This window comes from Equus quagga, chromosome 13 (assembly GCF_021613505.1).
Source record: "Equus quagga isolate Etosha38 chromosome 13, UCLA_HA_Equagga_1.0, whole genome shotgun sequence".
Lineage (NCBI taxonomy): Eukaryota > Metazoa > Chordata > Mammalia > Perissodactyla > Equidae > Equus > Equus quagga.
Genome location: NC_060279.1, coordinates 73,709,668 through 73,734,781, shown reverse-complemented (window position 1 = coordinate 73,734,781; position 25,114 = coordinate 73,709,668). Strand labels below are relative to the sequence as shown.

At 42.5% G+C, this 25,114-nt stretch overlaps 1 protein-coding gene and 1 long non-coding RNA gene across 3 annotated transcripts in view; one reads left to right on the top strand and one right to left on the bottom strand.

Moving 5' to 3' along the window:
• The first annotated feature begins 12,678 nt into the window (after positions 1-12,678).
• On the top strand, positions 12,679-14,819 carry LOC124251077 (uncharacterized). The gene is made up of 4 exons (XR_006891672.1): positions 12,679-12,757; positions 12,947-12,994; positions 14,325-14,445; positions 14,735-14,819. It is a non-coding gene; the product is annotated as an uncharacterized LOC124251077 (long non-coding RNA).
• A 9,853-nt stretch (positions 14,820-24,672) lies between these two features.
• HSD17B2 (hydroxysteroid 17-beta dehydrogenase 2) overlaps positions 24,673-25,114 on the bottom strand; it is a 61,622-nt gene continuing 61,180 nt past the window's right edge. For both annotated transcript variants that reach the window (XM_046682215.1, XM_046682214.1), the window contains exon 5: positions 24,673-25,096. In XM_046682215.1, coding sequence (XP_046538171.1) covers positions 24,744-25,096 — 353 coding nt within the window. In that variant the 3' untranslated portion in view covers positions 24,673-24,743. The remainder of the gene's footprint in view (positions 25,097-25,114) is intronic.

Genomic DNA, 25,114 nt, shown 5'->3' with positions numbered 1-25,114 from the left:
CTTTAAAATGTTTGTCATGACTATATATAGAAAACCCTAAAGAATCCACCAAAAGGGGCTGGCCCCGTGGCCGAGTGGTTAAGTTCGCACGCTCCGCTGCAGGCGGCCCAGTGTTTCGTTGGTTCGAATCCTGGGCGCGGACATGGCACTGCTCATCAGACCATGCTGAGGCAGCGTCCCACATGCCACAACTAGAAGGACCCACAACGAAGAATATACAACGCTGTACTGGGGGGCTTTGGGGAGAAAAAGGGAAAAAAATAAAAAATCTTCAAACCACAACCATCCTAATAAATCATTAGTTTATGTGACTAAATGAAGGTCACTTTAAAAAAAAAAAAAAAAGAATCCACCAAAAAACTTTTAGAAATAATAAATGAATATGGTAAAGTTGCAGGATACAAAATCAACATACAAAAATCAGTTGTGTTTCTGTACACTAACAACGAAAGTATAAGAAAGAGAAATTAAGAATACAATCCCATTTACAATTGCAACAAAAATAATAAAATACCTGGGAACAAACTTAACCAAAGAGGCAAAAGATTTCCATGCTAAAAACTATAAAACATTGTTGAGAGAAATTGAAGAAGACACAAACAAATGAAAAGATATTCCATGCTCTTGGATTGGAAGAATTAACATAGTTTAAATGTCCATGCTACCTAAAGCAATCTATAGACTCAGTGCAATCCCAATCAGAATCCCAATGACATTCTTCACAGAAATAGAACAAAGAATCCTATGGAACAACGAAAGACCCCAAATAGCCAAAGGAACCCTGAGAAAAAAGAACAAAGTTGGAGGTATCACACTCCCTGATTTCAAAATATACAACAAAGCCATAGGAACCAAAACAGCATGGTACTGGCACAAAAACAGACACACAGATCAATGGAACAGAACTGAAAGCCCAGAAATAAATCCACACATCTACAGACAGCTAATTTTTGACAAGGGAGCCAAGAACATACAATGGAGAAAGGAAAGTCTCTTCAACAAATGGTGTTGGGAAAATTGCACAGCCACATGCAAAAGAATGAAAGTAGACCATTATCTTACACCATACACAAAAATTAACTCAAAATAGATTAAAGACTTGAATGTAAGACATGAAACCATGAAACTTCTAGAAGAAAACATAGGCAGTAGGCTCTTCAACATTGGTCCCAGCAGCACATTTTCAAGTACCGTGTCTGACCAGACAAGGGAAACAATAGAAAAAATAAACAAATGGGATTACATCAAACTAAAAAGCTGCACAGCAAAGGAAATCATCAACAAAACAAAAAAACAACCTAACAATTGAGAGAAGATATTTGTAACTCATATATCTGATAAGAGGTTAATATCCAAAATACATAAAAATTCATACATCTCAACAACAAAAAAGAATTAACAACACAATTAAAAAATGGGCAAAAGATATGAACAGATATTTCTCCAAAGAAGATATACGGATGGCCAACAGGCACATGAAAGGATGTTCAACATCATTAACTATCAGGGAAAGGCAAATCAAAACTACAATGAGCTATCACCTCACTCCAATCAGAATGGCTATAATTAACAAGGCAGGAAGCAAAAAGTGTTGGAAAGGAGGTGGAGAGAGGGGAACTCTCATACATCACTGGTGGGAGTGTAAACTGGTGCAGCCGCTATGGAAAACAGTAGCGAAATTCTTCAATAAATTAAGATTAGAACTACCATACGATCCAGCTATTACACTGCTGGGTATACCTCCAAAGAACATGAAAACACGAATGCATAAAGATACATGCACCCTTATGTTCATTGCAGCATTATTCATAATAGCCAAGATTTGGTAGCAACCTAGGCACCCAGCAAGGGACGAATGGATAAAGAAGATGTCATATATATACACAATGGAATGCTACTCAGCCATAAGAAACGATGAAATCCGGCCATTTGTGACAACATGTTACCGAACCCAAAGTGAGTTCGCTCACCCGTTGCGCAGCAAGCCAATCTCTGACACCAGGTGTGGTGGAAGAAAGCAGGAATTTTATTTTTGCACAGTGCCGAGCAAGGAGAGAGGGCAGCTAACGCTGAAATCCCAAACTCCCTGCGAAGCTAAAAGAAAGGGTTTTTATTTGGGGTTTTAGGTCGGGGGGAGAGCATATGGCCTTGCTGGTCGGAGCTTTCCCACCAGCCTGTCTTTGGCCTTGAGACACTTGCATAGAGGAGGAAGCCTGTGACCTTGCTGGTCAGGAGCTTTCCCACCAGCCTGTATCTCTTCTCAGGGAGGAGATAATCCAGGTGCTTGTCCTTGACGGTGTCTGTCTCCATGGAGGATAGTGGATTCTGGAGCCAGGAAGCCAGAGAGTAAGCAGGGAAAGAGCGTTTTGGTTTTAACCCCATATATGCCAGGTTTAATGTGGGGAAACTGATATTAGGGTCAGTATCAAACATGGATGGACCTTGAGGGTATTACACTAAGCAAAATAAGTCAGAGGGAGAAAGTCAAATACTGTATGATCTCACTCATAAGTAAAAGATAAAAACAACAACAAACAATCACATAGAGACAGAGATTGGATTGGTGGTTACCAGAGAGGAAGCGGGGAGGGAGGAGGGCAAAAGGAGTGATCAGGCTCATGTGTGTGGTGATGGATGGTAATCAGTCTTTGGGTGGTGAACACAATGTAATCTATACAGGATCAAAATATGATGATGTACACGTGAAATTTATATGATGTTATAAATCAATGTTACCGCAATAAAAAAATAAACGTATAAATATAAAACAAACAAAAATAAATAAAAATGAAACGTTTGTCAATCTTAGGTGTGCAAGGTGTGGCATTTCAATGTTACTTTCATTTGCATTTCTCTGACTACTAGTGAGTTTGAGAAGCTTTGTATGAATCCCAGTGAACCGCCGGCCCTGTAAATTGGATGACAAGGTTTGGAGGGGAAAAAAATGTCTTCCTTAAATTGCCGGGATAAATCAGCTATATGGGATAAACCACAGTGCAGATATTGCTGGAGAGAATTTTCAAGGGAAGAAAATAATCCCAGAATGTTAGGTTGCTGGCTGGCCCATCCTCACACAGTGTGCCGTGGTAACGTTGTAGCTGATTTCAGGAGAAGAAGTATGGCCTCTATCTCCTTGATTCTGGGAAAATTGGCATCTAGATTTTGAGAAATTATAATCCAAAATGGCCAAATGTACAATTCTGTGGTTGCTTCTATCATCTCTGGAAAAAGTGGCAGAAGGTACTCCAGCAGGAATCAAGGGGGAAATCACTGGGTCATTAGAGGCCTCACTGGTAAAAAAAAGTGAGGCTGAAAAACCATCCATCTTCATGTTGAGGCAGCGACAGCTGGGGTGATGGCAGAGGGATTGGCAGTCAGCAATTTTCAAATCAGAAATTTGGGGAGGCCAGCCTGACGTGGTGGTTAAGTTCATGTGCTCCACTTTGGCAGCCCAGAGTTTGCTGGTTTGGATCCTGGGCACGGACCTAGCACCGGTCGTCAAGCCATGCTGAGGCAGAGTCCCACATAGAAGAACCAGAAAGACAAACAACTAGGATATATAACTATGCACTGGGTGCTCTGGGGAGAAAAAAAGGGAGGAAGATTGGCAACAGATGTTAGCTCAGGGCCAATCTTCCTCACAAAAAATATTTTTAAAAAAAAAGAAATTTGGTCTTTCAATGTTTGTGCGTGGGAGCAAAAGAGCAAAACTAAGAAATGCCTGAATCTCCCTGAGCTGAATTCTCCTCATAGATAAAAAGATTACAAAAACAAGAAAGCTACTAAATAGATCCTGGTGATTTCAAAGGTGAGAGGAAGTAGTAATTCATAAGCTAAGAAAAACTCTCTCATGAATGTGAATTATGCATGTTGGAAGCTTATTGGCTTTAATACTTAAAAATGTTAGAATTAATACTGTCTTATTCCAAAAATTCTAATTCATGTTAAACCAACTCTGAATATAAAAAAATTGAATATAAACTCATTTTTCATTTCCTTGATCAAGAATACTTTCATTCTTAAAAAGGCTAGAAAGGGAGGAGGAAAAAAAGAGAGCTCTTTCTTCACTGAACTTCCCTGAGAAGGGGCCAGGGAAGAGATGAGCTTCAAGCTGAAGATGTTAAAAGTAACTCTTCAAAGGTCAGCACCAAATCTTCACTTTATAGGTTTCTTTTATCTTGTCAACTAGTAAAATGAATTGTTGCTTTTAATCAGCATTGAGATATAATTTACATACGATAAGATGCACCCATTTTAAGTCTATGGTTTGATAAGTTTTTTAATTGAAGTATAATTGACATAACATTATATTAGTTTCAGGTATACAACATAATGATTCAATATTTGTATACATTAAGAAATGATCACCCCAGTAAGCCTAGTTACCATCTATCACCATACAAAGTTACAAACATTTTTCTTTCTTCTGATGAAAACTCTCTTAGCAACTTCAAATGTGCAATACAATGTTATTGACTATAGTCACCATGCTGAACGTTACATCCCCATGACTTCTTTATTTTATAAATGCAAGTTTGTGCCACTTGATCCCCTGCAGCCATTTTTAACAAATGTGTTCACCTGGGATGACCATTACCACAATCGAGACGTAGAATGTTTCCATCCACCCAAGAAGTTCCCTCCTGCCTCTCTGTAGTCAATTCCTGACCTCCTATCTTCGGCAACCGTTGATCTGCTTCTGTCACCTTCTAATAGTTTTACCTGTTCTAAAATTTCATATGAATAGAATCTTACGGTATGTATTTTTTGTGCTCAGTTTCTTTTTCTTAGCGTAATGTTTTGATGTGTATTCAAGTTGTTGCATGTTTCAGCAGTGTGATTCTTTTTATTGCTCATTAATATTCCATCCTATGACCACACCAAAATTTGTTTTATCCTTTCATGTGTTAAGGGTCTTGTGACTGTCTCCAGTTTTATTCTATCATGAATAAAAATGTTATAAACATTTGTGTATAAGCGTTTGTGAAATATATTTTCATTTATCCTGGATTAATACCTAGAAGTGCAATTGTGGGATCTTACAGTGTGTGCTTCTTTTTATAAGAAACAAACTTTTCCAGAGTATGCCGTTTTACACTCCCATATTCAACATAGGAGAGTTACATTTGCTCCTCATCCTCATCAGGACCTGATATTGTCAGTGTTTTTGCTATGAGCTATTCCAATGGGTGTATAGTGGTACCTTATAATTTTTATTTCCCAGGTGAACAGTACCATTCAACATCTCCTCATGCGTTCATGTCCTCCATTGTGCAGTCTGTTCAACTATCTTGCCCATTTTTAAAATCTGATGGTCTGTCTTCTTGTAGAGTAGCAAGTATTCTTTAAATATTTTGGATACAAGTCCTTTGTCAGACATGTATTTCCAATATATTTTTCTAGGTTTTATTTTTCATAATCTCAGTGCTGTCTTTCAAAGAGCGGAAGGTTTTAATTTGATGAAACCCAATTTATTAGATTTTCCTTTGATGGTGTGTTTTGTGTCTTAGCTTTGCCTACCTCAAGGTTATGAAGATTTTCTCCTTAAAAGTGTATAGTTTTAACTGTTATGTCTATGTCTATAATTCATTTTGCTTTTATTTGTGTTTATGGTATAAGCAAAGGGCAGAGATTCTTTTTTTTTATACAGATGTCCGATTCCTCCAGCACCATTTGTTAAAAGATTATCCTCTGCCCTACTGAATATCCTTGGCACTGTCTATATTAATGTGGCTTATTTCTAGATTCTCTGTTCTGTTCCATTTATCCATGTGTCTATTCTTACACTAATATTAGCAGCTTTATATGAAATCTTTAAATCCATCAGTATATTAATCCAACTTTATTCTTCCTTTTCAAATTTTTTTGGCTATTCTGGGTCCTTTATAATTATCCGTAAGTTCCAGAGTCAACTTGTCAATTTCTACAAAGCCTTTTGTGAATTTCTTTGAGATTGCATTGGATCTGTAGGTCAATTTGGTGAACTGACATCTTAACAATATTGGGTCTGTGATTTTGCTAAATTCACTTAATAGTTCTTGTGGGTTGCTTTTGTTGTTATTGTTGGAGATTATTGGGAATTTTCTATGAACATCGTCATGTTGTCTGTGAATAGGTAATTTTATGTATACATTTCCAGTCTGTATGCCTTTTTTTTGTTTCTTGCCTTATGGCACTTGTTAGGACTTCCAGTTCAGTGTTAAATGGAAGTGGTGAGAGTGGATATCCTTGCTTTATTTTCAATCTTAGAAACCTTTCTTCTGAAGTAGCCAGGACATAGCAGCAATGAGGGATAAAGCAGAGAATAAGTCTTTTCAGAAAGAAATTTCAGGGAAAGGGACTCATCCCAGAGTGTTGGATTGGTTGCTACACGATTCCTGCCAAGGACTGCAATATCTCTGTGGCTGGCATCCAGAGAGGAGTCCATCAGTGGAGTGTGGCTTCTTCTCCTTGATTCTAGGGAAACTGACATCTAGGTTTTTTTAGAAATTACCATCCCAAATTGCCAAATTTACAAGGTTGAAGTTGCTTCCATCATCCCTTGCCAATGTGACATTGGCATGGGAGGGTCTCCAGCACTGAAATCAGAAACCTAATTGGTTAAAAATGAGGCTGAAATCTATCCTGGTGGTAGAGGTTGAGACACCTGAGATGTTAACAGTGGAGATGGGAGAGGGCTTGAAAACACGCCCCAGCACCCATCGACTGGCAGACAGCAACTTTCAGATCAGATATTGGATAATTTCCAAGTTTGAAAAAGAACAACTGGAGAGTAAAATTGAGGAAAACCTGAAGTCTTCCTGACTTACTCCTCCTCACACATAGTCAGAGATCTAGAGATTTAAAAAACAAAACAAAACAAAACAAAAACCTTTAAGTAGATTCCAGTGATTTCAAATACAAAAGGAAATAATAATTATAAAGCAAAGAAAAGCTTTCTCTTGAGTGTGAATTATGTAGGTTGGAAGCATACTGATTTAAAATTTAAACGGTTAGAATTAGTACTATCTTCATACAGAAATTCAAATTTATTCTAAATTACTCTTAATTCAAAGAATCTAATGTAGCCTAATTCTCTACTTTCTTGCTGAAGAATAAACAGAAGAATAAAGAAAGGGAAGAGAAGGGAGGAAGGAAGGAAGGAAGAAGGGAGGAAAGGGGGAATAAAAGAAATAAATAAGAAAAAAGACAAGCAAGAAAGGGAAGAGGGAGCCATCAAGAGGAACAGAAGTCTCCCTCCTTCTATGCTCTATCTGAATATCTGACCCACAGGATCATGAGAAATACTGCAATCTTACTCTTGTATGCTCGAAGGTTTGGGCAGTTTCTTATCCAGCAATAAACAGCTGGGAGAGAAGCAGAACTGGAAAATGAGTTCACATATTTTGACCCCAGGATTCCTGATCTTAACTACTTCAACTAGGCTGCTTCAAGATCCTATAGATTTTGTTTTGAAAAGAATAGCAGGTTGTGCTGGAAATTGGGCCCAGGACCTGACTGTGAGAATGACGTAAATAGGCTTAACTCCCCACCTCAGTGAATCTCCTAGGTCAAAGTCGGGCCCTGATAAGGAGGGCGTGGGGTGGGGACATCTGGATGCATGCACTTGAGAACCTGCTGATTTACAACTTAAAGTGTTAGAATTGGTACAGTCTTCATTCAGAACTTCTGATTTGTGCTAAATCACTCTTAGTTCGAAGAAACTAACTCAGCCTAGCTCACTCTATATTTTCTTGCTAAAGAATAATCGGAAAATTAAAGACAGGAAGGAATGCAGTTACCTCAGACGCTCTGAACCTGCAGAATCGATCCACTTATTCTTACTAAACCCATCTTTGTCTAGCTTCTCTCCCCACCCTATCCTGGTTCCTCGCTCCCCTACAGGATTCTCTTGAGAGCACTCCCTCAAGAAATCGTTTGCACAGGAACCCCTGTCTCAGGTTTGGCTTCTAGGGAACCTAACCAATATCAGAGATCCAGGAATGGAGGGGTCAAAGAAGGAGAGGAGAGGTCCTTCACGCCACCGCTTCCAATGACCTGCTTGGAGAATTTGTGCTTCCTGTCCTTCAGCTTTAGGCTTTACTGGGCTAGAAGGTCTGGTTCCCAGGGGGAACACTTCCACCAGGGGTCGCAGTAAGGGTTCCACTAAAACTAAACTTACAGCTGCCGATTTTTTCGGGCTCATCACACCTGTGGACCGGAAGGCAAAGGAAAGAAGTATTATACCAGCAGGAGTAACACACATGGATTATCCCATGAGAACATGAGAACATCCCATGCTAAATAGTGGAGGAAGAGAGCAGGGTGTATGGTACTCCAGGTACTGGGGCTCCTCATGGTACCTCCACATCCAGGGAGAACAATAAATGGGAATTTGCATGAACCACCACCTAACGAGGTCATGGTAACCAGACTCCCTGTTTCCAGAGCTGAAGCTCTAAGTTACCTCACTGGACAAGCAACCTAGATCACCGGAAGTGCTGCCAAATGAGAGGGGAATCTAGAATAGGTGGTAAAGGAGGGAAATAATAAATATTCATTGTAATATCAGACCTAACTTCAGCAGTGGAGACTGTAATTTGTCTCACTAATCCTCCTATTATAAGTTTTTATTTTTCACATTGTGACTGGCCACCACCTTGAAGAAGCAGTGACAGGATGGAGGGAATTAATGTGGAGCACAAATAGGTCTGTGTTATGTAAGGGGAAGACTATAACAGATGCTGTTGGAGCCCTGCCCTTCTCCCCTAGGTCTGACCATTCAGTGTGCTCCATCTCCATCTGCCAAGATCCACACCTCTGTGCCAAAGCCTTTTCCCAAGTTCGTGGGATAGCGTTCTGCCTGGGCACAACACACTGCAAGAGCCAGAGACTTAACTTCTCCTGGGAGCAGCCCTCAACCAATCACTGATCAGAGCTGGTATCAAAACACCCCATCACCACTCAGGAGGACTGTTCAGAAGTGTGTGTGTAACACTATATCAGAGAATTTTCCCAGGAATTTAGCTCCAGTTACCCTCAGTGCTGACTTGCTTGATAAGGCAGCTTATTGGCTGCTTTCCTTTCTCCTCACTCCCCTCCACGTTTTCCTGGACCTCGAAAATTAACTGCTTATACTCGAATCCTCATCTCAGGGTATGCTTCTGGGGAGCTCAAATTAAGATAGCAACTCTGAACCAAACATTTGAACAATTGTTATTGATAATGTAAGGCTAGACAGATGGGCAGGCAGACAGACAGACAGATGATTGATAGGTGAATGGATGGATAGATAGATAGATAGATAGATTGATAGATAGATAGATAAAAGCATGGATGGATGGATGGGTGGATGGATAGTTAATACATATAATCAAGAAAAGAATCATTGGAAAAGGGAAGGATCACAGACATTTTTATCTGGAAAGTCTGTATTGATTAAATTCATGTTTTCTTACTGAATGTTTAAAAACTGCAAATTGCTTTTCATTTCTTTCAAAGATCTTTATTGAGGAAAATTTCAAACCTATACAAAAGTAGACAGAATAGTATCATAAATTTCCATGTACCTACTTTCCAGCTTCGACAATTATCTATTTATAGTCATCTCGATACATCTATATTTCCACCCACTTACCCCACTCTATATTATTTTGAATCAAATCTCAAACGTCGTACCATTTCATCTGAAAATGTTTTAGTGTATATGCCTAAAAGGTAATGGCTTTTAAAATAACTATTATCATATGTAAAGTAATTAACAATTTCTTGATATCGTAGAATATCCAATCAGTGTTCAACTTGCCAATTATCTAACAAATGTCTTTGTTTTTAGAGTTTGTTTAAATCGCGATCCAAATAAGGTCTCTACACTCTGACTGGTTGATATTTCTTTTAAGTCTCTTTTAATCTATAGGTTCCCTACTCCATCCCTCTTGTTTTCTTGCAATGCATTTGTTGAATAATTGCTTGATATATTTTAATTACTCCATATATTTTAATAATAACTTGGCCAAATCTAATGTAAATTACATTTTTGCTTCCTATGAGTCATGCTATTTATATCCAGGGTTAAGCCGGGTCTTTGACACGATTCCTTCTTTTCTACAGACTAATGTTGGAAGCTTTAATTTATATTGTGGAAGGCCTTCTCAAAATGTAAATGCTTGGAGGCTGTGGAAACAGACATATGTATATGAAAGTAAAATCAGGAGCTCTCAGAAGCTGGATAAGTAAAGAGAACAGGAAAGCCAGCAATAAATGCCAAATTACTTTTTAAATCTGGAAATTGATCATGTCCCTTCTCTCCTTAAAATGTTTCTATGGTTTTCCATTCCACTGGGAATAAATTCCAAACTCCTTACCCCGGTCCTATGCGACCTGGACCTGTCTTTGCATCTCACCTTATGAGTCTCTCTCCCTTACGACACTGCAATCACAGTCCTTCTCTCCAAAACTTTCATCAAGAAGGGTTTATGCTCATGCTGTTTTCTCTGCATGAGTAGTTCTTTTCCTGACTACACATGTCTGCTCGAGACGGGGAATTAAACAGATGCAGACTACTCCCCAAGTTTAAAAACATATAGCCAAACCTAAAAACAAGAAATGAAACATTCCAGTGGCCACCAGGGCGTCTTAGTCACAGCATTATTACTTACGCAGGAATCAAAACTGTGTGGCCTGGGAACGCAAAATAGTGCCACCACTTTGGAAGTTTGGCAGTTTCTTACAAAATTTAACATACTCTTACCATATGATCCAGCAATCACACTCCTCAGTATTTACCCAAAGGAGCTGAAAACTTATGTCCACATAAAAACCTGCACACGGATGTTTACAGCAGCTTTATTCATAATCGCCAAAACTTGGAAGCAAGCAAGATGTCCTTCAGCAGATGAACAGATAAATAAACTGAGGTACGTCCAGACAATGGAATACTATTCAGCACTAAAAAGAAATGAGCTGTCAAGCCATGAAAAGACATGGAGGAAACTTAAATGCATATTAAAGAGAGAGAAGTCAATCTGAAAAGGCTATATATTATACGATCCCAACTATATGACATTCTGGAAAAGGCAGAACTATGGAGACGGTAAAAAGATCAGTGGTTTCCAGGGGTTAAGAGGAGAGGGAAGAGGGATGAATAGATGGAGGACAGGGGATTTTTAGAGCAGTAAAAACTCTCTGTGTATGGTACCACAATGATGGATACATATTATACATTTGTCCAAACCTATAGAATGTAGAATGCCAAGAATGACCCCTCAGGCAAACTGTGGACTTTGGGTGATGATGATGTGTCAATGTAGGTTCGTCAGTTGTAACAAATGTATGCTGGGTGAGGGATGTTGATAGTGGGGGTGGCGATGCATGTGTGGGGATTAGGGGTACATGGGAAATCTCTGTACTTTCCCCTCAACATTGCTGTGAACCTAAAACTACTCTAAAAAAAAATAAAGTCAAAAACCCATGTGGTTCATGCGAGGATCTAGACAAGATAAATCCTTTGGAAGCTAGACCTTGAACTGATGTTTAGAAATGGAATCACTCTTGATGACAGTTCATTTGAGTATAGAATTCTGGGTTGAAATTTCTTTTCACAAACCCAGAGGTCAAGAGCTATTACTCTTCACAGAGCATCCCTGAAAGAAGTATTAAAGAATGGACTTAGGGGCCCACCCTGTGGCCTAGCAGTTAAGTTTGGCAAGCATTGCTTCTACAGCCTGGGTCTGGTTCCCAGGTGGACCTACAACACTTGTCAGTGGTCATGCTGTGGTGGTGACTCACATACAAAATAGAGGAAGACTGGCACAGATGTTAGCTGAGGGCGAATCTTCCTCAGCAAAAAAAAATAAAAAAATAAAAGAACAGATTTAGGAAAATAAAGACAAAGTTGTGCCATGCAAGAAGAATTAGTGAGGAGAGAGCTTAGCAAAAATTGATTGGAAAATTTAAATATGCATTGATTACAAATTGTGTAATTATTTAGAAAATTTACTTATGCATTGATTGTAAATAGTCAATTATCTGGTTTAAAAAATAACACCAGAAAAAAATAACATGCAAGATGGGAAGGGAGCATTTTGAAGGAAGTTAAATTGTGGTAAGGTCCTCATCTTATTCAAGAGGAGACTAAAAATGCAAATTTATGTACATATTATTTTTAAAGATACAACATTAAGTAGACATGTTAAAATTTTTAGTAACCATCAAAGGAATTGAAATAGAATACGGTCAAGTTAAAAACAGGAGGTCAAAGAAAACTTATCCAATAAAAGAAAGAAAAAGAGAAAAAAAGAAATAAACAAAAAACATGTGGCCTTGGCATTGGATAGACAAATAGACCAATGGAATAGAAGAGAGTCCAGAAATCGACCCCTAACTATATGGTCAGTAAGTTTTTTACAAAGGCATCACAGCAATTCAGTGGAGAAGGTGAAGTCTTTTCAACAAATGGTACAGGAACAAATGGATATCTGTATGGAAAAAAGTGAACCTGGATCCCCACGCCCACCAGGGGGAGCTACACAGTATATTCATGTCTCAAAACTCATTGAGCCATATCCTTAAGTTGTGTGCGGGGTGGGAGGGGTGAGGGTGTTTATTGTACATAAAACAATACTCAACTTTTAAAATGTCTATTAGACGATTATGTCTAATTCCTCCCCAACCTTTGTTCTCAGCCTAACTGTTGTCTCCTCAGACAGGTTCTCCACAACCCCTCTAGACCGTCAGCACCTTCAGGATTCTGGACTGTACTGACTTCAACCTCAAAAAGGTAAAGAGTTATCCAGCCAAGATTCCCCATCCCCCTCTACAGCCAGCCTCCCCCCCACGCTCACGCACTCCTCTTTCCTTGTTGAGCTCCTTCCCTAGATGTTTGCCCCATTCCTTCCAACCACCTCTAGCTCCTTGCTCCACCATCATCTCCTTGCCTTCCAATCCCAGTCTCACTGTTTTCTTCCAGTAGAAATGCTTGCCTGGCTGCCTGCTGCAACATATTGAGGATAGCAAGGTAAGAAGTAACGGTAACCACTCCCACTTTTTAGTTTGGACTTTCAGACTTCAAACTTGCCCTGCTTTCTGGGTGTCCTATCAGAGTCGGTGTCCTTATTTAGCACTTAATAAATTGCTGCTCAGGATCCCAAATCATTTCTGATGCCCCTAGAACAGAAGGGGCAGGGAGGTAGAATCAAAGGTAACTACCTTTTCTCCTCCAGTTGCTACTTGGTCATCCCCGTGGTCTGATGCTAAGTCAGGCTTTGTAGGATGCATTGTAAGGAGGGGTTGACAGAAACTGTCCTTGGAGATCTTAGAGCTTGGCAAGGCTGACTCGTGCAGTTGCACGGGTTGTGCATTTCCCAATATACCCTACAAAGGCAGTAAGAGGGGCCTGAAATCCAGCCTGCAGTCCCCTTCCCAAGCCATTCATCCTTGGGACTGTGTCTGTCTAGTAAAATTGTTTACTAATTTGTAAAAGTTGGCATAGAAGCTGGCATGTACCCTGAAACTTAAGCCTGGGCAAGAGAGGAAGGGAAGCTGGCTTTGGCTGGATTCAGGAGTCCTGCAGCATTCAGAGTGCTCAGGTCCCTAAAAGGCCAGGGCAAGGTAGCCCTGTTTTATAGGCTTCCTGAGTAGGTCCGAAAAAAGTCAGCCTAAAGGTATGAGCAGTTTTCAGTGAGGCCCACTATCTGAGGTGCAGTGAGCTAAATGATGTAAAATCAGCAACAGCCCGTGCCCGGCAAATTCCATCCATCCACTCAGCTTTGGCAGAGATGCCCCCACTCCCTCTTGGGCCTCTGTCACCTGGCCTGCGCCCAGATGTTTCAAAACCAATTCCCAGATCAAACTGCAGCTTGTCACCTCAGACCAGAACACAGGCTCCTTCTTGTGACTCAGGGCCTGCAGACCCGGGTGCTGAGTCCCTACATTGAGGCTGACTTTATGAACAGGCCCAGGCAGAACCATGTGTCCCTTGCAGGTGTTGGTTGGGGATTAGAGTTACTTCTTAAGAGTCTAGGAGCAACAGACATCTGAGTTAAAGTGGACTTGCGTCCCCTGGAAGGTCAAGCAGTTGTTCAGGGGAGAGCTGCCATCCTTCTTACACCTCCTGGGGCCTGTTGTCAAGGGTTTCATCCTTCATTGGCTTCTTTTCACAAGAGCCAGGTGGGTGGTTTGGTGGTCGGAGCCCTGGTGAAACAGCTAAAATCAGACACCCATTGTGATGGGCGAAGACAGTTCCAAGGACACTCAAACTTAACAGCCCTGATCGCGCGTTTACATCAAACTATTTATTTATTCAGTTGCTGCATGCTTGTCTTCCCATTCATTCTGTCAATTCCCAGGAGAACAGGAAGCCACCTCTCTTGTTTCCAGATGTGCCCCAGTGCCTTGCACCATATCTGGCACAAGGTGGGAGCTCAGGAAAAACCTGCTGCGTGGGAGAAGGAGTCAGTAACGCTGTGGGTGAGAGAAAACATAAGGTTTGGGGTTGAAGCAGGACTCCCTCCTTTTAACAGTGTGGGCTGGGTAGGCAAAGAGGACGTCCATGATCTGGTGTGGCATTTGGATCCCTAGGGCAGGTCAAAGAAGGCGGAGTGGCCAAGAGTCACAGAACAGAAACATGCGGGCTCCGGTTGGGGTGTACAGGATGTGTAATATACGAAATGCCCTTAGAGTCTACGTTGGCACCATACAGCTAATCTGACTTACTTCTGACTAGTATTTGCAATGGTGTGTATCTCTCCTTTTGAAGGTCTGTGTGGAGACCCACTTCAGGAGTCTGAAGGAAGTCTTGGTATATTCTTGGCTACTACACAGTGAGTTCTGGAAGGGCAGGCACTGTCTTCTTTATTTTGGACCCACTCCCACCTCCCACAGCGTCTCACTCACCACTCTTGCTTCATCGTCTTCCAAAGTGGGATTGTCTCCCACCTCTCAACAAGGCAAGAATTTCCCTCTTAAGAAACAAGGAAGCAGAAGTTACAAAACACCAAGACATAGAGAGGGGTCACATGTTCCACTTTTTGCCTACAAATCACAATGCCAGGCGCTACGCGCTCAGCTTCTAGGCTCTGCTGCCCTGTGCTTTGCTTAGGCTTTTCTCCAACTGGCCATTCACAGCTGTCCTAAGAGGAGAACGTTCTGTCCCCTCTTATCATTTCACTTTGGACAGAAATGAAAGACCAGTGATGACACTGAATTAGTGTTCCTTTACTTTACTTGAAACATTGATCAACTTTTTCCCAACTTTGCATAGAAATGTAAAAGTCAAGTGTAATTTTCAAGCAGGAAATTTTGTTGACAATTTAAACACTGCACAATTACAAGAACATTTCAACAAAGAACACTGACATTGCTTAAGTCTTTTGTCTTACTGCAGATGGACGTGCCTTTACTGGAAGAGGCACGTAGGCATTTGTATAGCTCACTTAGGAAACTTGTTACAGAGTAGTACCAGAGGTCTCATGATCCTTTTAGGGCAGAGACTCTCCAACAGCTTCCAGTGGACTTCGATACAGCTTGACACATAATAGGCGCCAATGGATGCCTTGGAATGAATGAAGGATAATTGCCTCTCCTCCTGGGTCATAATCTTCCCATTTCTCGGATTACAACAGGTCCATTTACTGGATGGGTGGACCACTCTTTAAGGTCGTTAACAGCACCCAATGTAACTAAGAACAAGTCACCCAGCCCCTTCCAAGGTCCTCACCCATTTAACACACAACTCTCTACACGTAATACAATCAAAACAACCCATCATCAGTGTGAGACCAAGGGCTCTGAAGTCATGTAGCTTGTCTATGAAATCCAGACTTAGGAAGAGCAAGTGAATATCATCCAGAATGGAAAAAAAATAGCTTCCCTTGACCTCCCACCTTCTTTGACCTCTCACCTTCCTGCAGCGAGAGAGAATGTTTCTTTAGGTCTTTCCTCATGGCTAAGCCAGAGCTCTGACTGAATCGTTGGAACAGTATCAGCCTGCCGTGGGAGAAGCTGTCCAGAACTTCTAAACCAAGCCACCGTCAACACCAAGGGCTGGATGGCAAATCAGTTTCCTCTCTTGCATCAGTTCTCATCAACTAGTAGCGGCTATGTGGAGCTCAGTGCAGAAAAAGTGTCTGAGGCCTTTTCTAGGCTTGGCGGAAAAGAATTTCTGATTGCTGAGCAATCTGTACCGTGGTTATTGTTATGAAAAAATCGCCCAAAACTCGGGAATAAGGCAAAAAGATACCTATGGTCTTTTTAGTATCATGCCAGAGCCCACCTCAGGACCACCCAACTCTCTAAGGAAATGTGACTTCCCTTGACTTACAACTTATATATTGCCTAGGGACCCAGGTCTGTAAGAGTAGATATTAATTTGGAGAAAACTTATAGGGTGCAAATCGTCTTTGTCCAGTAGAGATGCAGATGATTTCTGATCAGCAAAGAATATAGACCCAAAGATTATGAGTGTATTGCTCTGTAGAACATTAGCCAGCTTTGTAGTTTTGTATCTAACTTAGCAATCTAATTCTAGCATCCTTTTATTATAAGAGCACTGTATTTTATATATCAGTTTCTCATATCCTGTCTGAGGCCAGCTTTGCCATCCTGCTGGTTCTCTCATAAAGGAGTTAAATAAAACTTTGATGCATGCTCATTGTGTATTTGTACGGGATTTTAACATCTTCCGAAAATTCTTCCATGACACCGTGAAAGGAGGAGGCAGGCGGAGCGGAATCATGAGTCTTGCGTTCCTGGCCTGGAGTCCAGAGGACAAGAGGGATTTGAGGATGTTGCCTCTACAGGCTTGCATTCTGCAGCTCATCCCAGCTTCTCCATCTGCCAGGGAGCCAGCTTGATAGGTAGAGATGTACATATGTGATATCAGCGGCCTGCTTGGGCTACCCAGTTATCTAGTGATGAGAGAGATCACATGCCTTTCAACATCAGAGATTTTAGTGACCTACTGAATCTCCATCAATGTGTGTAAGGAAGTGATATATCACCACAAGCCCAGCTTTAAGAAGTCAGCTTGAATAAAACTTTATGTAGTCCAAAGCTCTCTCAGCGTTGCAACTTCTTTCCTAACGCTCTCATGTTCCAGCTCCGCTCCCATTATTACTATAGCACCCTATTGTTAGTAGTATGGAGTAATAATAACTAATGCTTATTGGGTGCCTACTATTTACCAAGTAAGTTCTAAGTATTTAATATAGATTAAGTTATTTCATATTCTAACCACTCTATGACATAGGCACCATTAATTATCATCCTCCCCATTTATAGAGGAAGATGCGGAGGCACAAGTAACGTCCCCATGAGCTCATGACTCATCAGTGGCAGCACTGAGATTTAAACACTGGGAGAATTTCTGCTCCTCACCACCACACAATAGCTCCTTTCACAAATTAGAAGTTGAACAAACTCAGCATCAAAACCTCAACTCTTGGGATGATGAAAAACTTCTTGAAATGGATCGTGGTGATGGTTGCACAACATTGTGAATGTACTCAATGCCACTAAACTGTACAGGTAAAAACGGTTCAAATGGTAAGTTTTACCACAATTTTTTTTTAAACTCAGTCCTACTACATACCAGCCATGTGACTTTGGGCAAGTTAACTTTCTAAGCCTGGTTTCTTACCCAAAAATGGAGATGATAATAGTACCAGCGTCATGGGGTTGTTGTAAGGATTGAATTGGTTAATCGCAGTAAATTGCTCAGCAGAGTTCCTGGCACATCGGAAGATATAAATGGGATTGTTAACTTAAAAAAACAGGGCAATAGAGATTCTTATCAGGAAGAGTGGGAGGTGTGAGTTTCATCATCCGTGAAAGACTACTTTGTATGGGAGGGAGGAGCATTCGCCCGCTGGCAGGGAAATCCCCCATTTGGATCACGGTGTTCCTAAAGCCCTGGCTGCAGAGATTCAGAGCCACGCTGGCCTTCCCACCATCCGACCTCAACCTAGAAAGGACACGGCAAGGTGGCCTTGTCTCTACAGCAAATGTGTTCATATAGAAAGAAGAAAAGAACAGCTACTATTACTCCTATGTTTACGGGCCCTTATTAGATGCCAGGCACAGGCTAAACTCTGCATTATTATCCTATTTAGTCATCACAATAACCGTATGAGATTAGCGTTACCACTGCCTCTGTTTTTAGAGTCAAAAGAAAAAATACCCTAAGATACAGAGAAGTTAAACAGCTTGCTTAAGGTCACCCAGCTGTTGAACAGCAGATTTGAACCCAAATCTTTGTGTCTTAGTCTGTTCTGGCTGTTCTGACAAATTACCATAGACTGGGGGACTTAAACAGCAAGCGTCCATTTCTCACCGTTCTGGAGTCTGGGAAGGCCAAGGTCAAGGTGCCGGCAGACCACGTGTCTGGAGAGGGCCTGCTTCCTGGTTTGCAGATGGCCATATATCCTCACAAGGTGGAGAGAAAAAAGCGAGTTCTCTCCTTTCTCTTCTTATAAGGGCACCAATCCCATCACAAGGGCTCCACTTTCCTGAACTATTTACCTCCCAAAGTCTCTACCTCCTAAAACATCACATTGGGGGTTAGGATTTCAACATATGAACCATGGGGGGGGGGGGGGGGGGGGGGACACATTCCATCCATGACACTATGAATCTCCAAAATGCCCATACCATACCACCTTGCTGTTCTGCCACCAAGAAGGTGACATGTTTGGAGCAATATTAACCAGAATTCAAAACACAAAACAAAAACAAATCACTGTGCAGGGGGAGGGGAGAGTGGTCCTTTGACCTGAAAGCAGGGAGAGAATAGCAGAGGCCCCCAAGTCCTTTTCATAAGCCTCCCTGGAAAGGTCTCCCCCAGCCACCCCTTTCCCTTTCATCTCTCCCAACCCACCCAGGTCAAGCCTTAGTCTTGCCCCTTACATTTTAGCCGGAAGCTCTCTGTCTGGGGCGGCTGCTTCGGGACTTGGGGTTGTGAAGATGTTTCTCAGTAGAAACCAAAAAGAAGAGATGGGAATCCAGGTCCTGGCTGGGGCCCCATCCTACTGCATCCCTACAGGTGGGGCAGAATCCTAGACAGAGCAAGAGGAGAGGGCTACCGGTTTGGTGCACACAGGGAAATGGGCACGCCATCCATCTTGGTAGAGGCTGCTGCCTTCTTGGAGCCATTCACCCTGAGGACCCACAAAGACAAGGGCTGTATGTTGGGAGGGGGGCCTTTGGAAACATTGTGGTGATGAGCAAGAGGAGGATATCAATTAGAATGCTTGTGGTTGTAAATAACAGAAACGGAGTTTGGACTGTCTTTTAACAAAATGGGAGTGATTTGAATATAAATAAATATAGAGAGAGATGATTCACATAATCAAGGCAAGGCTGGAAGACCAGGCATGAAAACTTGCATCGATGAGACCAAGTATCTCCAAAGGGCCAAGAAGGAGGGAGCACAACAACTATCCCTTGTGCAAGCCTGCCACCACCACTGTTCATATCCTTCACTCTCCGTATCCTGGGAAGCTCACGTGTTTGTTCACGATGCCCAAGTCCTAGAGGCTCAGATGCTGGGCGAGGCAGGATTTAGTTCTCTGGCTTCTCTAGTTGGAGAGCAAGCATTGCTTCCACCGAGATCTCCCACCTGGCAAAGGACTTCCAAATAGGAAGGTAAATAGGTGCTGAACAGCGCCCACTGCCCCTAAAATCCAGCATTACAATGGCAATGCCGCGTACTGGCCTAGCCCTCTTCCAATTTTTCAGTCCTGTTTTGCTACTTACCACGGGTATTCAAGATGAAAGTGTGAGCTTTGTGTTCATCAATGAAAATTTCTCGTGAAAATATGTAAGTCTTACCTAAAAACCGTACCCAGAGCAGAGAACAGCATTTTTCACGTTAGGACCTTCTCTCTATGGAATTAGCTCATCCTGGATAGTCAGGAGAGAGCACAGGGCAATGCCAAAGAGCAAGCTTACATTACACCCAGTAGTGAATAATTACCTATTACCAGAATAGGAGGAAGAACAGAAAGTCAAGCTAAACAAAATAATCTCTGTGGTAAAATTCCTGAGGCAATTACCTGGTGTGGGAACACTCTCACACGAATAAAACAACCTAAGAAGAACAAATACTTCAGGACAAAAGCCTTGATCTTATTTGTTGATCTTCTTGTTTCCCATGGTGAGCTGGGATTCTCACTTCAGTCATCTTCACATTTTGCCATATGGTAAATAAGTTTTGTGATAATGCAGGACAGGATGTCTTATCACGCTAGGCGTGGTGTACCTTACACTGGGATCCTAACCAAGCATGATTCCAATAGTCTAGGACTGCCAGCGAGCAGCTGAAATCTTTGTTTCCACCACGGGGCTCAGCAAGGATTTTGTGTCACCTTGTTCCAGAAGGACCACGCTCACAGACTTTGGGGATAAAACCCTAAAAGAAATTTTAACAGAAATATTGCTTTTCTATGGCAGAGGACCACTGAATAGTAACATCACCCACCCTAACCCCCTCTCTTTTTTTCTTTAGTCTCATCTCTTTCTTTCTCCCCCAGGACGTTGTAGCATTACCTATTTTCTCTGCCAAGCATTATTTTATTCCTCATTCTTCACTGAGGCCTTCCATAGAATGTGCCTTGGTCAGAAATTGATTCTGTTGCAAAAGATAGAAACCCAACTCAAAAGAGTTTAAAGGAAATGTATTGGCTCGCACAACTTGGAAATCAATCCAGATGGCAGATCTGCAGGTATAGCTAGATCAAGGGGTTCAAACTATGTCATCAGATTTTGATTTTGCTTCATCATTCTGCTCCATTTTTCTCTATCCTGGCTTCATTCTCTACCAGACTGTCCTCTTGGTGGGCTCTAGAAGCTTCAGTTTAGCATGGACATTATAGCAGAAAAGGATACCCCTTTTCTCCCAGTGCCCATTAGTAATTCTCCCACATTGGGAGCCATGATTGGCTCTTCTTGGGTCATGTGCCCACTCCTGAACCTATCACTGGAGCCAAGGGTATAGGCTGATTGGCCCACCTGGGCCACACACCAACCCCTATGATGTGGAGGTGGGAGTCCCTTGAATGACAGTCTCACTAAAATCCCCCCAAAAAGGAATGCTGGGCACGCAAAAAAGTAAGCAACTTCAGACCGCAGATGTATTGGTGTCTCCCTGTCTTGAACCTTCCAATTAGTTTCCAATCTCTCTTCTTTCCTTTTGCTTCTTATTTCTTGACATGAAATTCTGAGCTGGCTATCAAGCTTGGACTCAGAAATGGCCATCTGGTCCTGCCATGGCCGCCTCTACACCAGAGATCCCGGAGGGAAATTTTGGCTTACAAGACAAATTAGTAGAGAAATACTTTATTTTGAACACTCCAGAACAGGTGTCAGGGGTCCTAGGCCTCTGAATGGACCACTATGTGTGAGCTGGCCCGAGGACTTTTACTGGACAAAGAAGCACCACTACCCCATCAGAACTGTTTGCATGGAATTACTCTTCCTCAGAATTCCACCATCCAAAATGGCAGTCCAAGACATGGTCTTTACCACCAGGATAATGAAACTGATGAAGTTTAATGTTCCATTCGAATAATATCATAAAGTTTACTTGTAGGCCTTTATTGGCTCCCTATGTAATAAAAGAAATCATATTTTCACTGGATGCTTTTCCTAATTTTTCCCCATTATCCGGGGTCTGTTGTTTGGATGGCCTACTTCCTGCTGCCAGCATTGAGAAAACACAGAAAGAGAAGAGACAAAGAGGAGTGGGCTGGGTTTTGTATGCGATTTGCAATGTGATGCGTGGCTAGGTTAAATGAACCTTGCAGCCTGTCCTTGAGCAGAAGAGCAGGACTGGGGAAGATGAAATATATTTCGCCAGGAGTCCTGTTGTTGGATCACGTGTTCATCATGCCTTCCCCCAAGACGAATCGTGGATGTGTGGGGGGCTTCCCTCTGCATTGGCTCTTACTGGTTTCTTACAGTAAACAAGGGACATCAATTACAATGTACACATAGTCAGGGCTTGGAGGTATTTTGTATTTAATACTTGTCTCTTTTGTTTTCTGAGAAACTATAGGTACTATGCTAAAAATGAAATATATTTGAACGCTTATTAATACTTCCAGTTAATTTAGTCTCCTCTGGTTTAAAACTGGGTCTTCCAGGTGAATGTGTGGTGGAATTCAAGATTCTCTCCCCTTCTGCTTCTCTTTTCCTTGCCCTTTTCCTCAGAATCTAGGTTCCTAGGGCCTGGTGTGTTTCCCCAGCACTGAGGAAGCAGCGTTGTCTCGTCTTGACTGGCTTGCAGTTGGATTTCTCCTCCTCACTTCAGCCCCCAGCTCCAGGGTGCCCACCCAGTGGCCTCTGCTACGGCATCCCCCCACCCACCCTGAAGATGCTGTGGGTCTTCATTCCCAGCTCTTTTCCCTACTCTCTCTGGGAGCCTCCGCAACTTTTCCAGACCTCTCTACTCCCACCCAAACCCAAGGGCATCATGACGGGAGTGGTGGTGAGAGGCTGTCAGCCCTTCTCCAGCTAAATAGGTCACCTGGGGTCTCTTTCCCTCCGAGGTAACCCCAAGTTAGTGTGGACGCACTCCTGCGGAAAACCAGTAGGAGCTTCTCTGATCTGGAATCCTCAGGCTCATCTGTCTCTGTTCAGCACCTTCTCCCCGTGCCTCACAGAGTTTTCAACCCCTAAGGGGCTGCAGAGCAGAAAGTAGGCCCCACACTCAGGTCTCAACCTGATGTCTCCAGCTCTCTCCCACTGTCCTTGAAGAGCTTTCCTCCTCCTTCTGTGGCCTGACCACATAGCATGTAACCTGCTTACTCTACAGTTTCGAGCAGTGGTTCTCAAACTTGGGGGTGTATCAGCTGGAGGGCTCATTATGACACGAGTTGCTGGGCTCGCCCCCAGAGTGTCTGATTCAGTAGGCGTGGTCAGTAGAAGAATGGTCCCTAATAATGATAATGGCACAGGAACCCCTGGAACCTGTGAATAGGTGACGTCGCATGGCAAAAGCGAATTTGCAGAAGTGATTAATTTAAGAATCTTGAGATGGGGAGATTATCCTGGATCATCTGTATGGGCCCGATGTCATCACACGGGCCATATAAAAGGGAGGGTCAGAGTCAGAGAAGGAGATGAAACAATGGAAGCAGAGGTTAGAGTGATACAGCCACAAGCAAACGAATGCAGGAGGCCTTTGGAAGCTGGAAAAGGCAAGAAATGGATTCCCCCCCAGGGCCTCCAGAAGGAACACAGCTCTGCTGACAACTTGATTTTAGCCCTGTAAGACCCATTTCAGAATTCTGACCTCCAGAACTGTAAAATAATAAACGTACGTTGTTTTAAGCTGCTAGGTCTTTTGTAATTTGTTACAGCAGCCGTGGGAACCTGAAATAGGATTGGGTTGGCTCCTGAGAATCTGCATTTCTCATACGTTCTCAGGTGATACTGATGTGCAGGTCCAAGGACCACACCTTGAGAACCACTGACTCACAGTGAAACACACAATCCTCAGTCCGCTTCCAGACTCCGAACTGCAGGCAGGTACAAACCCTTGGCTGTTTCAACAGCGTCTGAATCACGCAAATGGAAGTTTGATCTTGATAACTCTTATCTCCAAAAAGTACCTATTTTGGAAATCAACACTTAAACCTTGATTTTTTTTCTTTTCTTTCTGTTCTGCCCCTAAAGCGATGGTGGAGAACCCCTGGGAAGTCGGCATGACCAGCCATTAAAAATGGATCATATGAATAATTTCATAACTATTTATCTCACGATATTGTTATCTATTATTTGTGAGTGTGGGGGGAACTGTAGGCCACTGTCAGTTTTTCTACCTTTCCCAAATCTCCACGAGGTTGGAGAATAGAAAAAGAAGCTGCACGTTCTAGAAAGGAAATGGGACAAAGAGAGGTTTGCAGCGAGCCAGGTGTCTGGATCTCTGCTTCCCTTGTGTCAAGCTGGGATTTTTTCTGGTTCCTTTTATTCCCACTCTGTTCATCAGCTCCTCCTCTTTTCCCTCCTCCAGGTGAATCTGGCCACATCTCTTTCAATACCTGACATCGTTCCCATCACCAGGGCTTCTCCCGATAACAACACTGGCTTTTCCATCCTCGGATGCTCAGATGGAGGCAACAGGGATGGTTACTATGGATGCCAAACTAGCCAGTCAGTCACATGCCCTTGGTCTGCCAAGAGGCCTCTGGGGTACTTGAGATGGAAGACCTCATCCTAGCATTTCCAGGGACCCTGGAGGAGGTACACAGAGCACTGATTATGTATGACGATCCAATACCTTGGATGCGGTAGTCACAGCGGGATATCAAGGCACAATGAGACAGACTCTGCTTGACTGTGGTCCTTGCCATTTCCTCCTCCTTTTCTCCCTTCCCTCTCTCTTTTTTCTCTTTATCTCTCTTTCTCTTCCTCCTCTCCTGGCAGGCAGTGGAGTCCAATCTGGATTTCAATCCCAGCCCTGCCTTTTGCTAGCTGTGTGACAATGAACTAGGAACTTAACCTCTCTGATCGTTAATTCCCTTAGCTATTTAGAAGGGGTGAAGATACCTACCTCAGCTCTCTAATGAGAACTAGATGAGAGAATATATGAAACATATCCAGTGCAGAGAAGGCACTCAACACTCTCCACGGTGATCGCTTACACCCACCAGCCTTCTCACCACTAAGTGCTACTCAACCAACAGAGTTCACAGAGAGTGAAGGTAGAAACCACAACTTTAATGGGAAGCTCGGGTTTCCCTCGTCTATAACACTTGGCGCTTATTTGTCTACATGGCCTTATTCTTCCAGTTAGGCATCCTTAGAGCTCTGGGCATGCTCTGTCCATCGTTCTTGAGAAAAAGATCAAATATGCAAGTAGGGACAAAGGAAACAAAACAGAGGAACAGATAAGACTCCTTCCCCGGTGCGTAAAAGGCGAAGGGGCTTTTAGCGGAGATGGCGTGCCGGATGTCCCGGAGCACCGGGGAGACATCTGGATGAGACTTCATGTTCAATACACTGAGAAAATTCCGTTCTGCGAGGATATAGTCCTGGCCGTAGTCTTCCTGCACGTCCGGGGTGAGGTGGTCCAAGAGGTTCTTCTCCAGCTTGTCCTGCATTTCACTCGTGCCTGTGATATCTGGGACGCAAGAGGAAA